The sequence below is a fragment of the Limanda limanda genome, chromosome 16 (assembly GCF_963576545.1).
Source record: "Limanda limanda chromosome 16, fLimLim1.1, whole genome shotgun sequence".
NCBI classification, from domain to species: Eukaryota; Metazoa; Chordata; class Actinopteri; order Pleuronectiformes; family Pleuronectidae; genus Limanda; species Limanda limanda.
In genome coordinates, this window is record NC_083651.1 from 2,793,755 (window position 1) to 2,811,091 (window position 17,337).

The 17,337-nt window shown below is 43.7% G+C and overlaps 1 protein-coding gene across 1 annotated transcript in view; it reads left to right on the forward strand.

Annotated features, from left to right (window-relative positions):
• dnah7 (dynein, axonemal, heavy chain 7) overlaps positions 1 to 17,337 on the forward strand; it is a 66,288-nt gene that overhangs the window by 29,374 nt on the left and 19,577 nt on the right. The window contains exons 35-49 of the mRNA XM_061089048.1: positions 1,006 to 1,227; positions 2,564 to 2,761; positions 4,833 to 4,988; positions 5,227 to 5,395; positions 5,754 to 5,880; positions 6,714 to 6,933; positions 7,627 to 8,253; positions 8,457 to 8,702; positions 8,976 to 9,205; positions 9,352 to 9,682; positions 9,783 to 10,129; positions 10,413 to 10,593; positions 11,873 to 12,058; positions 13,996 to 14,159; positions 15,637 to 15,791. Of these exons, the coding sequence (XP_060945031.1) occupies positions 1,006 to 1,227; positions 2,564 to 2,761; positions 4,833 to 4,988; positions 5,227 to 5,395; positions 5,754 to 5,880; positions 6,714 to 6,933; positions 7,627 to 8,253; positions 8,457 to 8,702; positions 8,976 to 9,205; positions 9,352 to 9,682; positions 9,783 to 10,129; positions 10,413 to 10,593; positions 11,873 to 12,058; positions 13,996 to 14,159; positions 15,637 to 15,791 (3,559 nt within the window). The remainder of the gene's footprint in view (positions 1 to 1,005; positions 1,228 to 2,563; positions 2,762 to 4,832; positions 4,989 to 5,226; positions 5,396 to 5,753; positions 5,881 to 6,713; positions 6,934 to 7,626; positions 8,254 to 8,456; positions 8,703 to 8,975; positions 9,206 to 9,351; positions 9,683 to 9,782; positions 10,130 to 10,412; positions 10,594 to 11,872; positions 12,059 to 13,995; positions 14,160 to 15,636; positions 15,792 to 17,337) is intronic.

Consider the following 17,337-nt stretch of genomic DNA (forward strand, 5'->3'; position numbering starts at 1 on the left):
GGCTGCTAAGCCTCATTTCCAATTCCTACACTATTCCTGCTGTTTTCTCCAACAAAGACATCTCTTCTCTGTGGATTCTGCTTTTTTTGTCTCATAATATAATCTGTACACTGGCAGAGATGTTTACATGGTTGCTGTACATTTTAAACGATTTGTTAATTGCAAACCCCATCTGTGCACAGGGATTTATCAAGTTTGGCTTTCGTTACCGTGAGCTGGTGTCTGTTTTAATACTTCTTCTCTCAATGTACAAAGCCCATCTTAAAAATTGATGTGTTCATTTTGTGAGTTGTTCCTCATTTAGTTAAAATATGATAATACGAGGGCGGCTGTGGATCAGTAGTCGTCCTCCAACCAGGAGGTCGGTGTCTCGATCCCGCCCCATGCCAGAGTATCCTCGGGCAAGATGCTGAACCCCGGATGGCTCCTCATAGATGTTAAATGCACTAATTGGAAGTCGCTTTGGATGAAAGCGTCAGCTAAATGTCATGTAATTTAATGTAATGGCTATAACGCTTTCCCCTTCGAGCCAATCAGCTGACATTGGAGGTGTGTTATTCCCTGGATAAGTCCCCAGTGTATCGCAGAGCCGTCATACAGAGAGAAACGACCATTCACACTCACATCCGAACCGATCCGAATGGAGTGGAGTTCTCACGGATAACCCACACAAAGAGGGGAAAATGAGAACATGTAAAATCGGGATTCGAATCAAGATTTAAACAAAAAATGCAACTACAGTGGTTGAAGCTCAGGAGGAAGAGGAGAAGATCGACAGTTTGATCCCATTTGATTTCCATCCCAAATCGCTGTAGAAGCGAAACTTTGAGTGGTCATCAAGTCTAGAAAAGCTCTATAGATACTGGAAATTTACATATTCTTATAATGCTACTTAAAGTGTCACTGATGAAGTGAAGATAAAAGAAGAAATCACTTTTTCACAATGGCCTCCTTGCAGCAATTGACACTAACAAAACCATTCAAACCTGTGTCCTTCTCACACAGGGCATCTGTGTCTTCTGCCTGGTGTGGTCCGTGGGCGCCAGCTGTGACGACTCGGGCCGGCTCAAGTTCGACGCGGTGGCGAGGGAGCTGCTGAGCGGTCCCCTGAGTGAGGACACCCAGGCCCGCCACGGCATTCTGGCCCCTGTGGAGGCCCCACGCAAACAGCTGAAGGTTCCCCTGCCCACCGAGGGGACGGTCTACCAATATCGTTTCATTAAAGAGGTCGGTCTGTCGCGGATCACTGTGCAGCCGCGAGCGCTCTGCTGCACGTGTGTGGTCTCAAGAAGCACTTTGAAATGTATGACTTCCGTCTTAATGAGCTGCTTATGGAAAAATGTGTGTGTTGGGGGGGGTTTTAGTTGTGTTTGATATTATTCTATCTTTAGAACTGGACAAAAACAAAATATCTCTCCCGCATGACAGAGACTACAGATGCCTATATTATACATTATTTTTTCTTTACAATATCTTTGCCTCAATAACTGACAATAAGCACAGGGGAGAGCCCCCGTCTGCATTAGGCACTTGTGGACCGGACAGAGCGACATAGCACTGGTGCATTTTATTTGAAGAATGAAACTCGCGTTCCTTCTGGGTTTGACCTTTATGAAGTGTCGTGCTTCAGTCTCCGTCACATTTCTCCACCCGCCTTTGAATTTGCTGCCAGTAAATTCAATCTTTATCACGGAGGATGATGAACAGAGCAATGTTTTCACTCTAAAGGAAAAGAAACACAGACCAGGTACTTCATGGGAGTGGGTATATAAGATGGGCTCTTTTTAGTCTACCAGTTAGACCTGGGACCTGAAACTCGAGGAGCTAAATGGAATTGCCGTGAAAAATACCAATGGATTTTAATAAATTCTGAAAATCATGTTTGACACCTTTAATGCACAAATGCCTGTGTTGCTTAGTGGCCCACAATATATGCAAAATCCATTTCTTTGCAAATATTCTTATTTACAGTCAAAGACTCGATATTATGAGCCCATGGGCTTCCTTGTATGTTTTGATTGAGTGGGAGCACAGGAGCCTTTTTATATCTAAAATGCAAATCTCAAAATCATATTTCTCATCTGAAATCCTCCTTCCCCCCGTATGATTAGAGACCTGCTCATGCTGCTTCGCAGAGTCTCTTAACTATTGAACCAAATTCATTCATACGGCAGAAAGAGGAAGCCCCTATAGAAAAATATTCAGATTTTAGTAAACAGATGCAATCAATATATATACGAAAATATTTCTTTTCTTTCTAAATGCACTTCAAACATGGACAATATTCAACATATATTCAATGATGTGAGGCTCTGCTCAAAGCTGTAGAGTTAACACTATGAAATTTGAATGTGCATCTTACTGAATCAGGGAGCGGGCATTGATGTTGGATATTTGATCTGTGCCTCTGTGTAAATTGTGGCCCTTCATATGGCCCCTGATTCAGAAAATATCCTAGGTCCACCAAGGAAACTACACTGTCTATGTTAATTGTGTTTGTGTGCTTGTTCTGTTATATTTCCACACCTCTTTTCAAAATCAAATAAGCAGATGTTCTCTTCAGGGCCCGGGCAGGTGGGAGCTGTGGACGGATGAGCTGAAGACTGCACCCCCCATATGCAAAGCCGCACAGTTCAACGAGATCATTGTTCCCACGGAGAACACGGTGCGCTGCATGGCGCTCATGGAGCTGCTCGTCACCCACCAGAGGCCCACTATCTTCATCGGCCCCACGGGCACCGGCAAGAGCGTCTACATCACTGTGAGTTGTGTATTGTTCTGCTCCTCGTTCACATCTACATTTACCAGATAGTCATTTTACTTTCTGACCTTTGCTGTCTATTTCTCGGAGTCACCAACAGTGGAATAGCAGGAAACCACTGAGAGGAATATGATACCCAGCACCCACATGCTTTACTTACATATACATATTTTTTTTTTTAATGATAACTAGTTAATTGTCTTTGCCAATAACAAAATCACTCCCAGATGAGTGTGATCACATCGATATCGCCTGGTAATAACAAAACAAACACAATCTAAGAGAAAATACAAAAACAGAAAGAGAGACGGAAAAAAAGTGAGTCACACAAATTAAAAAAATCTACTTCAGTGCTTTCAACCAGAGTTCAAATGGTCAGTCTCTTAATTGATATTAATATCTCATTCATATATATTTAATTCAACAGGTTAAGGTTATCTTTAACAGCTGGAAGCGGCATTAAGTACTCGATATATATGAAAGAGCAGCACTGGCCCCATTTAAAGTGATACTACTATATTTTCCTGTAGCATTTAACAAAAGCCACTCTCGAGAAGCCAAATATGCCCGAGAGATGATGAAGCTTTGACCAGAAGCTTCTGCCCCAACGTCAGAGCAGTGAGTCCAATCATGAAGAGATAGAATTACGTCAATTCATGTGAAGGGGTCAAGTGCACAACTCTAAATGCTACAAGTAAGAGTCAACACTCCAGGCATTGCAGCCCCAGTCTTGGGGAAACTAGTATAAATGCCCAGAACACACAGATATGGAAGCGAAGCAGCTCCGGGCACCAGGTGTGAAGCTGGTGTCTCTCAGCAGACCCCTTGGCTATTTATATCAAGGACTAATCCCCCTTCCTTCCCTTCCCTTCATTAGTTCATCCATTAGTGTGTTCAAACCTGGGACACTGGGGAGCGTAGAGATCATCTCATTGGGGAAATCTAGCGGGAGTGATAAAGCAGCACCGGCACGCAGACCATAAAGAATGTGACTGGCGCTGTGCCGGCCCCGGCACCGTCAGACAAACGTACACAACTCTCCATCACACGCAGCCAGAATACTCTGAAGTGAGGCAGTCACAAGCTGTGCCTCTGGTTTGTAATTCACACAAGAAGAGGATGATGATGCACCTCGGCTGCATCCTGTGATCATTCACATCGCAGAGCCCTCTTCAATTATACAGCTCATTACCCACGAGTTCCCAGGCATGTGCGTGAGCGCCGTGTGCATGCTTGTTCACATGCGCTCAGGAGAAGCTCGGCCGTGTGCTCTGAACACACAGGGTACATAGTAAAAGTACCATGAAAGCAGATAAAACTATGATTAAATCACCGGCGTCTGTGTTCTCTGCTCTGTGTTCTCTGTTCAAACAAAAAGGAGAAGGCCCATTTATCAAAATGACCTTTCATAAAAAGCCCCCTTTAGCTTATAGTAAAATGGCCCTTTTGTAAGCCTCTCGTGGAAAATCAAAAATTCATTGATTTTACCCTTTTGACCTACAGAACATCACTTTGGAACATGTCCTCGGAGGGCAACTAATTTCCTACTTCATTTCAAAGTCATTTTCAGGGATTAACTGAGATCCAATTTTTATCTAATGATATACATACTAATTGCCACATTTAATTAGATTTTTAAAGCTTATCACAACCATTTGCCAGGACCAAATTGGAAATCATAATTTTTTTATGCACTCAACCTGCGTAAGGTGTCTCGAGAATAGAGTGAAATACCTTCAGACGTAATGAGCATTTTCTTTTTTTTTTAAGCCTGCGGTTATTAACCGTGTTAGTACCTTGATTACATTTAATTGTTGAATTAAGTCACAGACATTTGCACACCTTCTTAAGTCGCTTTAAGTTTTCCGAATATCTTATATTTCCCATTTTATGACATACAGAACTCATTTACTACGTGTCATGGTTATTAGTTAGTATCTTTTATTTGTTGCATCCTTTCACCAATTTGCATTATTGTTAACATCAATGGTAGTATACTATCCTGTGCTGTACTTCTGTACAATTGATTAAACAATAACCTGTGCTCATATTTCAAATTTCTATTACCCAGGACTTCCTGTTGAATCAGCTGCAGAAGGACGTGTACAGCCCGTTATTTATCAACTTCTCAGCTCAGACTACAGCTGCTCAGACCCAGAACATAATTATGTCCAAGCTGGATAAGCGGCGCAAGGGAGTGTTCGGCCCTCCACTGGGAAAGAAAATGGTAAACCCTCCTCATTACGTTCATATGATATTATGTTGGTCTGCTTCATTTATTTTGCAGTAAACATTCATGTCAATGAGGCGAGTCACTGAAATTTTGCCTTTGTAAAGATGTGTATTCACTTAATCGTGTTATTTTGATATGCAGCTGTGAAAAAATGTGCTTCTTAACAGATATCAGTGTAGTTTTAAGTAAGAAGCCTTGTGATATTCATTTTATTCCATTTATATCTGATCAGGTGGTGTTTGTGGACGATGTGAACATGCCAGCCAGGGAGGTCTACGGAGCCCAGCCACCTGTGGAGCTGCTGCGACAGTGGCTGGACCATCGGAACTGGTACGACACGAAGAACTGCTCCATGATCAACCTGGTGGATATCCAGATCATATGTGCTATGGGGCCACCAGGTAAGGAGCAGCTGTAGCAGCCCTACACTTTACTTACAGCATCATCGGTGGTACAGTTTCAAAGCCTTAGATTGGAGGACAGAATGGAGCTGGCCACTAAATGCTGCTCAAGTGCTGTCGAGGCGATGTCACAAACCAGCCTCTACCTGCTGTGTTGTGTCCCCGCTGCCTTAAAGTGCTTACAAATTGCACTTCCCCTCCCAACACAACCACCCGTGTACGCTTGAATGCACCCCTGTCCACTGAGTCAGCTACCAGCTGTAAGAGAAAGGGTTGGGGCTTGTGATTTTAAAAGTAAAACAGAAAGAGATTCAAGGTTATACATTTTCAAATGTTTTCTGTTCTGCTTATTCTTCAGGTGGAGGGCGGAACCCTGTCACTCCTCGTTACCTGCGCCACTTCAACATGATTACCATTAATGATTTCGATGAGAAGACGATGTACACGATCTTCTCCAGGATCATGGACTGGCATTTCAACATACGGTATTTTGAGTTAATAACCAAATCATCTAAGTACTAATAATCTATTGAGCTTCTCTGCTGCACCGAAGATGATGTCTGGTCTTTTTTTTGTACCATATCTTTTCATTTCAGTGTTAAGTATGTGACAGACAGTTGACCCACCGCTTCTTCATCTAGCAGATTAGCATCCCGTCACTTTCAGTATAAGAATGAATTGTAATTGATTACAATTCAAATATTGTTAGGCAGCTAAGACTCTAATATTTTATATAAAATTTGGAGGAGAAATGTTATTCAAAACAAAATTAGTATCAGTCTCAGAACAAATACAAATATAAATTTGCTGTAACAAATACACCAAACTCTATTTACAATAGTAAGAATGATAGTTGTTAAGTTTCCTCACTGAATATCAGAGATAATCGCAGATTTTCTATGAGTTTTAAGTCTTTTAACTGATCTTAAGTTGGCATCACTCTAGAAATTGCTGGACCTAAATCCGGCAATTTAGGTCTCGACTGTTAGTCAGTTACACACACACACACACACACACACTCACAGGAAGGTACTTAAGTTACAGTTTTGGTGTTTGGCGACAGGAGTGGGAATGAAAGTGACACCATTTCCCCAGCTGCTTTTTAAGCTTGGTAAAAAAGTGCAGGTGAAGCCTTGCTGCAGTGTTGCATCATCTAGAATTTCAACGTGGAGCCTGTTTTTCCAAACAAGGCAGACGATTCTCACCAGAATAGCGATGTAGCTAGACTGTAGCATAATATAAGACAGAGAAGACAAGACAAGGAAAGTGTTAATTCAGTTAATTCACCCAAAAAACTGATCAACCACTTTATCCGCAGGTTTGCTTTCCCCGAGGCCTTTACAGCTTTGACCTCTCAGATCGTCCACAGCACCGTGTCCGTGTACCAGGAAGCCACCAAGAACCTGCTGCCCACTCCCACCAAGTCTCACTACCTGTTCAACCTGCGGGACGTCTCCCGGGTCATCCAGGGCATCTGCCTGTCCCGGCCAGAGACTGCAGATGAGCCCTGTGTCATCAAACGGCTCTGGGTACATGAGGTAATGAAAATTATCTACTAGCCACAGAGACATATTTTATTATTTTTTCACCTTTACCCCTTATTGCCTGAATTAATTTCCAATCTATAAAAAAAAATATTATTTGTGTTTTTGGCTGTCATACAGATGGTAAATTAAGTGGAGATTGTTGATTTCAATATAGCATATACAATAGATATAAAATTAGCGACATTAGGCATAATGGGGCATAAACGTAATTTAACAGATTTTCCAGTCTCTGGTATGTAGATTATTATACTGATGCTGCTTTTGCTTGAAATTGAATAACAACATATGTTTCTGTACAATCATTGCTGTTCCATCATCACAGTATTTCAAATACATCTTAATATCTCAAAATAACTTTGCTGCACAGTACCAAGGGGCTAGTATGTATTCTCCACTCCGACCACTAGATGGAAGCAGAGTACTTCCAATACCTTCATGGTATGTGTAGTATTTGCACCATCAGGCATTAGTGGGATAAAATGACCAGAATGGGGTTTGAGGCAAATTCGCGACATTCGTCTACAAGGGGTTAAATGTTCATAATGTTGTGTACTGCTTTGGCAATAGAGGTTTATGATCTGTCTTATCTTAAATTTGTAACAGCCACGTTGTGCTGTGATCTCTCTCTCTGTGTCTCTCTCCTTTATTGTCGCCTGCTCACTCCTTTACTTTGCTGATCCTCAGGTCCTGAGGGTTTACTACGATCGACTGGTCCACGACATAGATCGAACTTGGCTCGTAAGCCATTTACAGGTGGTGTCTCAGAGTCACATGAAGGAAAACTTCCACCAACTCTTCCAACATCTGGACCAGGACTGTGACGGAGAGGTGACGGAGGACGACCTGCGCAGCCTCATGTTTTGTGACTTTCACGACCCCAAGGGCGAGGACCGCAACTACCGTGAGGTGCGGAACCTCGACCAGCTCCGACAGGTGGTGGAGTCCCAGCTTGAGGAATTCAACAACATCAGCAAGGCACCCATGAACCTGGTGCTCTTTCGTTTTGCCATCGAACACGTGTGCCGCATCTCCCGCATCCTGAAGCAGCCAGGTGGACACGCCCTGCTGGTGGGCGTGGGTGGGAGCGGGCGTCAGTCCCTCACCCGCCTGGCGGCCTCCATGGCGGAGGCAGAGCTTTTCCAGGTGGAGATCTCCAAGACTTACGGAACCACGGAATGGCACAACGACCTGAAGCTGATAATGAGGAAGTCCACACAGGGTGAAGCCCACGGCGTGTTTCTTTTCACAGACACACAAATCAAAATGGAGTCATTCCTGGAGGACATCGGGAACCTGCTCAACACTGGTGAGGTAAAGTGGGCGGGGACACAGGAAAAGTGAAGATGGATCAAAAGACGTATTCATGGTCATCAATAGATGAATGAATGAGTTGAAGTAGATAACATTTAGAAAGAAGTAAGCATGTGTGCAGAACATATTGGAAAGATGGATGAATTTATGGATGCAATAATAGAATGATGAATACAGTTTTGTTTTGTTTTGCTTCTCTCCAGGTCCCTAACCTGTTTGCAGTTGATGAGAAGCAGGAAATCTGCGAGCGAATGCGCACGCTGGACCGCCAGCGTGACCGGGACAAGCAGACGGACGGAAGCCCCTTGTCCCTTTTCAACATGTTTGTCGAGCGCTGTCGCACTCAGCTGCATGTGGTGTTGGCCATGAGTCCCATCGGAGACGCCTTCAGGAACCGCCTGAGACGCTTCCCTGCCCTCATTAACTGCTGCACCATTAACTGGTTCCAGGTGGGTCGATGTATGATGCATGAGTTCCCCGTCATCGTTGGTCTCCCAACTAGATGCAGCGGATAGTTAATCTAGAGAGAGGGATGGTGTACCGACATCTACCTGACTGTTAGTGCCTCATCACAGCAGGAGAGCATGATAACTGTACGACCCTAATCTTCCCGTTACGTTTCACTGATCACAGCTCAGACGCCCAAACCGAGAGAACTGTAGCAGAGAATCAAATACACTGTCTGTATGATTGGCTGTAAAGAATCTTTCCCTCCTTGTCAGACCTGGCCCGAGGATGCCCTGCAGGCGGTGGCCTGTCGCTTCCTGGAGGATGTTGAGATGACAGACGAGTCCCGAGAAGGCTGCATTAACATGTGCAAGAGCTTTCACACCTCGACTTTTGAGCTGTCAACGCGCTTCTTGACCGAGCTGCAGCGCCACAATTACGTCACACCAACCTCCTACCTGGAGCTCATTTCCACCTTCAAAGCCCTGCTGAAAACTAAAAGAGCGTAAGGGTTGAGATTTAGAAGATTCTGTTCCGTTTTCAGACATGAACTCCAAAGAATATCCTTACAAGTGGAGCTGAATTGGAAATGTGTTGAATAAGACTTGGTGAAAAAAAGTATCTTATCTCATTCTTTGCGTTTGCGCCCAGGGAGGTGATGAAGCTGAAACATCGCTATGAGGTGGGCCTGGAGAAACTAGAGTCAGCAGCCAACGACGTGGCCACCATGCAAGTGGAGCTGGAGGCCCTGAAGCCACAGCTACTAGTGGCCAGCAAAGAGGTGGATGAGATGATGGTGGTAATTGAGCACGAGTCTGTGGAGGTGGCTGAGACCGAGAAGGTGGTGAAGGTGGACGAGGCAGAGGCCAACGAGCAAGCCATGGCGGCCAAGGCCATCAAGGACGACTGTGATGCCGACCTGGCCGTAGCCATGCCCATCCTGGAGTCGGCTCTGGCTGCGTTGAATACTCTCACCACTCAGGTTATAATAGAATCCTGTTTGTTTCTAATGTCAGGTAGTGTGCTTTCAGTTGGCGGTAGAGCCAGGTGTCAAATAATGTGTTTCTTTGTTTATTTTTCAGGATATCACAGTGATAAAGTCCATGAAAAGCCCCCCCACAGCTGTCAAGCTGGTGATGGAGGCAATCTGCATCCTCAAAGGCATCAAGCCGGACCGTGTGCCAGACCCTTCGGGCTCTGGTAAAAAAGTGGAGGACTTCTGGGGCCCGGCCAAAAAGCTCCTGGGGGACATGAGATTTCTCCAGAGCCTCCACGAGTACGACAAGGACAACATCCCACAAAGTCTCATCGCCATCATCCGCAGCAAGTACATCACCAACTCAGACTTTGTACCTGAGAAGATTCGAACTGCGTCCGCTGCAGCTGAAGGGATGTGCAAGTGGGTTTGTGCCATGGACAAGTATGACAAGTAAGAAACGTTCTTCTCCTTCTGGGTTTCATGATTCATGAAGCAAGTCAAATCCGAGATGAAAATCCTAATCAAGGGAAATGTTCACATCGTTATTATTCTGGTTTAAATGCTGCTGCAATTGCAGTCTATGTTTTAGCTGAAAAATATCACTGTCCCAGATAAATGATCAGAATCAGATCAATTTAAACATATTAAACGATTGATAATGTTTTTTAACTTTGTTATTTTCATCTGCTGTTCACACAAACCTTGTATAAAGAAAGTCTCATGTATCCGTCAGAGTGGCCAAGGTGGTGGCTCCGAAGAAGGAGAAGCTGGCCCAGGCTGAGGGGAAAATGAAGGTGGCCATGGACAGCCTGCACAAAAAACAGGCTGCGCTCAAAGAAGTCCAGGATAAGCTCGCGAAGCTTCAGGAAACATTGGACGCTAATAAAAACAAGAAAGCTGACCTGGAGAGTCAGGTTTGTGCTGTGTGTGTGTGTGTGTGTGTGTGTGTGTGTGTGCGTGTGTGTGTGTGTGTTACGGGTCTCAAGGGTGAGGTCCACGGAAACAAAAATGGGACCTCTATTAAACGAGTAAAAGGAGAAATGAGGACATGGTGAGATTTCTTGTTTCCCTCCAGGTCTACACTGAGTTTGATTCATTCAACAAATCACAGCAGTCATGTCAGCAGACACATCTCTGTCTTCTTCCTTTCACTTAGTTAAACCAAGCTTGATACAGTGCGCTGTTTTTCAGTCAAGTATTTTGATCTATTTTCTCTGTTTGAGTAAAACACACTTTCCCTCTACTCAGTGTCTGTTTCTGTGATGAACACATCTCCTTGGGAATGTATATTGAATAAGCTGTCTATGTTAATCAATTACACTTTATTCCCTGCAGTGTAAAGCTGGCTCAAAACCAACTCTCCACATGTAGCATCATTTACAAGTACTATGCAATGTCAATTCACATATATCCAACTTGGCATTCAGCGACTGTGAAATGTACAGACCACCGAAATGGATTTTCTAGAAAGTGCTGGGTTATATGATTCAAAAAATATAACCAACTCAGGTGTTGTTAACAAAGTTCAATTTACAAACTTTTGGCAAATTGGCACATGTTCCTTTTTTTTTTTACACACAAAAAACTCTAATTATCTGAAATGTTCTGTGAACAGGAGCATTCAGGAACACATTCACATTTTCACATGGACCAGGTAGCACTAGACACAAAATGGCAACCACTCTGGAAAACTCAATTGATCACAAACTCTTTTACAAGGTCCTTGTTGGCTCTCACGCTGATAAAGCCTTGGTTTGTTTTCAGTTTACTGACCTGTATCAAACAGGCAAAGAGGAGCAATGAGGACTTGGTGCAACTCATTTCCAAACAGATTGAAAAATAGAAAAAGCAGATGCTCCCTCAATGATCCCCAATGACCCCCCCCCCACCCCTTACAACATAACTGAAGGGTTTAAACACAGTATTATTCGAATAATAACACATTAATGAGGTCACCCTCTATTAGGGGTGCCAGCTGTTTTCAATGTTTAAATGGTTTTCAAGACTTGAAGTAAAAGGGTTTATTCTCACAGCCTTATTTGGTGGGAGAGCAGTTCTACTCTTCAGAGTTTAAAGTGGGACTGCAAACTTCCTGCAGTTAGAACGACCTTGGTTCAGTTCCTTGACCTGGGAGAAAATGGACCACAGGGCAACAACACATTCATGTAATTCTCTTCTGATTGTATCTCTCAGGTGGATCTGTGCAGGAAGAAGCTTGAGCGAGCGGAGCAGCTGATCGGAGGGCTGGGGGGGGAGAAGACGCGCTGGAGTGAAATGGCCTTTAATCTCAGAGAGCTCTACAATAACCTGACGGGGGATATCCTTATCTCAGCAGGCATCGTGGCTTACCTGGGAGCCTTCACCTCCAGCTACAGACAGGTACGCTAAAGGACAAATACTGTGTGAATGCAGGTAGTATACGGCCGTCGCAATATCTCTATATTGACAATAATCGTGATGTTTATAAAATGAATTATTGGTGTTGCTTTAATCTACCATTGACAGTAACATTGTGTCAAACAATTCAGCTCCTCTTTATAATTGTCTTCACGTCATGATGCAGTGACTCTGGTGCACAAAGGAAGAATAAATGATGATAACCTGTAATGTGCTGAGAAGCAGCTCTGTGTGAGTGGCAGACTGTTTAAAGGTAATATTCTGTTCTGTGTCACATGCACCTCACATTGTGCTGCTGGAAAACACAAAGGATGGGAGTAAATTGGTTATTTTTTATCATCCAAGGACATGACTATGTGCTACTGTGTGTGTGTTTGTTTGTGTGTTGTTTGCTTATTTTCATACCTTTGTAATTACTCTCTTTAAGTTTGGCTGTGTACATAAACAGTATTTTAACAGCTACTGCAGTGCCCCTCCTAAGCCTGCCTGTTTGTAATGGGCTGTTTTCTCGGCCTGTGCTAATGCTGGTTGCAGTTTTCTTTCTGAAACTGTACAAGTGACCTCCGGTGATCGGGCTGCTGCAAGTGAAGACCTGCTGCAGGAGCCTGAAGCTCGACTCAGTACACAGAGACCTGAACCTCAGAATAAGTTGTCGTTGCCAGCTCAGCACTGCAATAGTTCAATTAAAATACAAATAAAAGCAAGGTAGAAAGCTTACTATGAAAACAAAACAAGTACAATACAAAACTACGACTATATACATTCAAAGGTGCAGTGTGACATGCGTTTGCAAATGGAGTAAGCACTTTAACTGTATGGAGTGCGTGTGAATAGTTATTGCACATGTTTGTGTATAATAATTGCACCTCATGTTTATCAGTTCACATTTTCAAAATAAAGCGCAAATTTGCAGAAAACGATGTGCAGAGGGTTGTTAGTCATCAGTCGACTGCAAGTTTAGGAACCTGATGGACTGATGGTAGAAACAGCGTCTGCCAGATGGTGATCAGGGAACAGTGTGCGTGCTGGATGGCTCTGCTCCTTGATGATGTTGTGTGCCTACCGCAGACACTGCTGGTGGTAAACGTCCTGGATGACTGGGTGACTGTCTGAGTGTTGTGCCGCCTCCACCCCTCGCTGCAGTGATTTGCGGCTGTTAGCAGAACAGTTCTCTCCTCCCTGCTGTCTTCTGTACTCCACAATCATCTCCTTCGTTTTGCTGACATTGAGAGAGAGAGGTTGTTTTTCCTGCACCGGCTCGTCGGTGACGTCAGCTCCTCTCTGTCGGCCGCCTCGTCGTTGTTTGTGATGAGGCCCAGGATGGTCATGTCGTCGGTGAACTTAATGATGGTCCTGGAGCTGTGCTTGGCTGTGCAGTCGTGGGTGAACAGGGAATACAGGAGGGGGCGGAGCACACAGCCCTGAGGTGCGCCTGTGTTGAGGATCGGTTGGGAGGGAGATGTGCCAATTCTCACCACCTGGGGCCGACCTGTCAGGAGGAGGTCATATATCCAGCTGCAGACGGAGGCGTCCAGGCCAAGATCAATGAGCTGCATTTGTAATCGACAACATCACTTACGTTGATGAATCCCAGCTGCAGCTGCAACAGAGCGCTGGTCCCCTCTGAATGCAAAGTTTATTGATATTGAACTTATCGTCCAAACCACACCAAATGTGACAAGGCACTTTATTAGACTCTTATCAATGCACATGTCAAGTGTGAAGCTGATAAGATGAATGGTTCTCGAGATATGCGAGCAACTTACAGACAGACCAAGAATTCTGGAATTGTAAGATAGATATGTCAACATTTTTGTAAACAGCTGAACTTTTCATCGGCACATGCTCTTATTTGTTTGATGCTGCCAATGTATTGAAGTTAAGAGGAAGTCATACGCTGTAAATGTGCTTCTCTACAGGATCAGACAAACAAGTGGATGAGTCTTTGCCAGAGTCACGAGATCCCCTGCTCCCCCAACATGTCTCTGCTGAGCTCGCTGGGCGATCCAGTCAAGATCCGTGCGTGGACCATCGCCGGTCTCCCGTCAGACAGCTTCTCCATCGACAACGGCATCATCATCTCGTGAGTGTTGAGGAACAACTTTCCCGTGACATGGCTGACAGAGTGTTTAATGTATCTTTAATAGATTAATAATTTAACCCCAGGCTATTTTTTAATGCTTTTAACATTGCCTCGATATACCTCATAAAAAATGTTAACCTTGCCAAAGTCATTTTTCTGCACAACATATATATGACAAGACAATTAATTTTACACTTTGACATCGTGTATCAACATAAATCCAGAACACGCACGACACATCACATGATTTTATTACGTCGGCGTGATTGCCGACTCCAGAGGATTAATGCAACTTCTCTGCTGCTCATGATCTGAGTCATCTAATATTGAACATCTGCTGACAGCCGGTCTCGATAGAAAATGTCTATATTCCTACTCTATAAAGCTGAACAGAGCAGTGCATAAAAATATACTTGAATTGCAAAAGAAATGTCTGGAAAAGAATTGGAAAGCATCTTCAAATCACAAAAGGATGAGCAAGCGCACAAAAAGAGTTCAAATGCACTTTGCACAAGTGCAGCACCTTAGGTGATGTGGTGCACCTGCAAAATGTTTCTGAAATAGAGGCAAAATGATTTAACCTTTTCTTTAACCTAAAGGGCCTCTTCTTTCTATGAGCATGAATTTTCTTCATCGAAACTGATGGCTGGTTTGTCATTATTGTGCAGCTTCACTCTCCACTCACTCTTAGAGCCCATGGTATCAGCTCTAGTCCCCAATACCAATCAGCCCAGCTCAAATGAAAATGAAACACTGTTTACAAGGACACCAATATTTCCATGAGCTGCTATAGCATTTTCCATTCATATTCCCATTTACATCTTATAGGACATTGCACCATCAAGACTCACAACATTAAGTCCACTATGCCGTTAAATCTGATATTATCACAACCTGAAATATGCGACCATCTTCATTTTAATATTGCAAAAGCTACAACTTCTTTTTATGTTATTTTTTAGTTAATGCGAGTAAGTTGTGTTCATATCTACATGATGCAACTTAGGTCATATTACTTCACATGTCTTAATATGACTATTTTAAGGTGATCAGAAAATGCGGTTTACCTTGCATTGTCCCATTCAGGTTATTGCCTCAACCGGGTTGATATCCTAATATTGCTGTCCAGATAAACACTCACTGACAGAACTTTGTAACGCAACTTGTGAGGCCTTGTGACTTTGTCTGATTCAACCTTTAAATATGGGGCAGAAAACATGACAAGACATCTGCTTGTTTGTGTAAATGAAGCAGCAACATTGCTTTTTAATCACAATAATATGGCCCCTGGTGCGCTCTCCAACTGTGAGCTGTCTAACTGTGCTGAGAGGAGACGTACACTCCTGAGCTGCTTGTCCTCCAACGTCCCCCCTACTGTGGGGATGTGTTACGCTTAACAGTTGCAGAATTGCTTACAATGGTGTGTGTGTGTGTGTGTGTGTGTGTGTGATTTGTGTGTGTGTGTGTGTGTGTGCAGCAATGCCAGGCGGTGGCCTCTGATGATCGATCCCCAGGGCCAGGCAAAGAAGTGGGTGAAAAACATGGAGAAGGCCAACAGCCTGCATATTATCAAACTGACTGATGCCGACTTTGTACGCACTCTGGAGAACTGCATCCAGTTCGGCACGCCAGGTGAGTGCGAGTACTTCTCTGGCAGGATGCTTCCTGTGTCTGTGCCACATCCACACGGTTGCAGTTTCTATCACGGCCAGTGGGGGTCTCTCTTCACCACAGTGACTAATCATTGCTCTGCATAGGGTGTTTTTCTCCTTTGTTCTCTGTTCTGCAGTGGGAACATTCATATAAGCAATATTTCTGAGTGAGGTGTTCCAATGAGCCTCGTGCACTATTAGTATGTCACACTCATGTGAATCATACAAAAGCCCAGGAGCAATCAACTAGTTTTTTTTTCCTTTTCCCAGCGGCAGGGTCAAATTGACACGTATAGGCATGACTATTCCTCGTGTTGTTTTTTCCGGTTTGTGTGTTTGTGTGTGTTGTTATTATACAAAACATATTTTTCTCTATTCATAAACTGGAACAGCACCTCAGTCCCCAGTGCCACCGTGTGGATGTGACCTTTTGATCCATAAGCGGGTTTCAGAATGTACCCCAAGCCCACAGTGTGACAACCAAGAGTGGAAAAAAATACATTTGTCTTCTCATAGGGTTTTGTGGGAGGCAGGAGAGGGAGGGACGGGCGAGGCAGGAGTTAGAGTTAGAAACAGAGACAGCTCCACAGCCATTAAAAAGACATCTAAATAATGACTCTACTCAGCCAGCCGTCGGGTCTTTGCTTACTGGCAGACTGCAAGGCTAACAGTTCAGAGAGTAGCTTGTCCTTGGAGGGTGCAAAATAGTCCCCGGAGGGTTTACTTTCCCCCTCCGTAGCCTGTTCGTTTATTTCACAGTTTTATACTTACTTGCAGTTTGAATTTGCTGCCCATAACCCAGATTATTAGACCTGTATTCTTTCTTTTAGCACAATTTGAACTAATGTTTCCCAGCCAAATCCCTCAGGCTAGGCATGGGTTTATCAAACAGTACAAAGTGCTGTTTAATCTGCTGGAATATTAGCAGTATTGATGTGATGCACCGATACAAAACGATGCTCCAAAGCGACTTGGAGGGGAAGATTCCCTGATTCGCTTAAACTATCTTTCATCAGCTGTCACTGCCTCTTAGTTAACTCAGGCATAATGTTCGTTATAGATGGACCAGTGTACTTAACACGAGAACAGCATTATCATACTTAATGTGAAATTGCATTTATAACGATGTCATGAGAATAAGGCGTTGATGTGTGCGTGTGTGTTCATGGAGGCTGCAAGCAATGAGAACCACAGGGAGCTGAATAGGGTTGACGCTTCTATAATCTTCTAATATCTCTGTAATGTGCTGCACAGTATATACTCACACTTAAAAACCTAGGATTCTTCAGTACAACGAATATAAGTTTCTGACTGGAGTCATAGCTTTGTAGTTGAAATAACAACTATTTGATTTAAAGAGCACTTTTCAAGCTAGATTCACAAAGTTTCCTCCGAAGGAAGGAACATGACAGAAAGTGAGAGACCTGGAAAACACGTGTGTGTGTGTGTGTGTGTGTTGACAGTGTATAGGTGCTACTTGCTGAAAAATATCTGGTTTAAATACGGAGTAAATACATTAACTAACC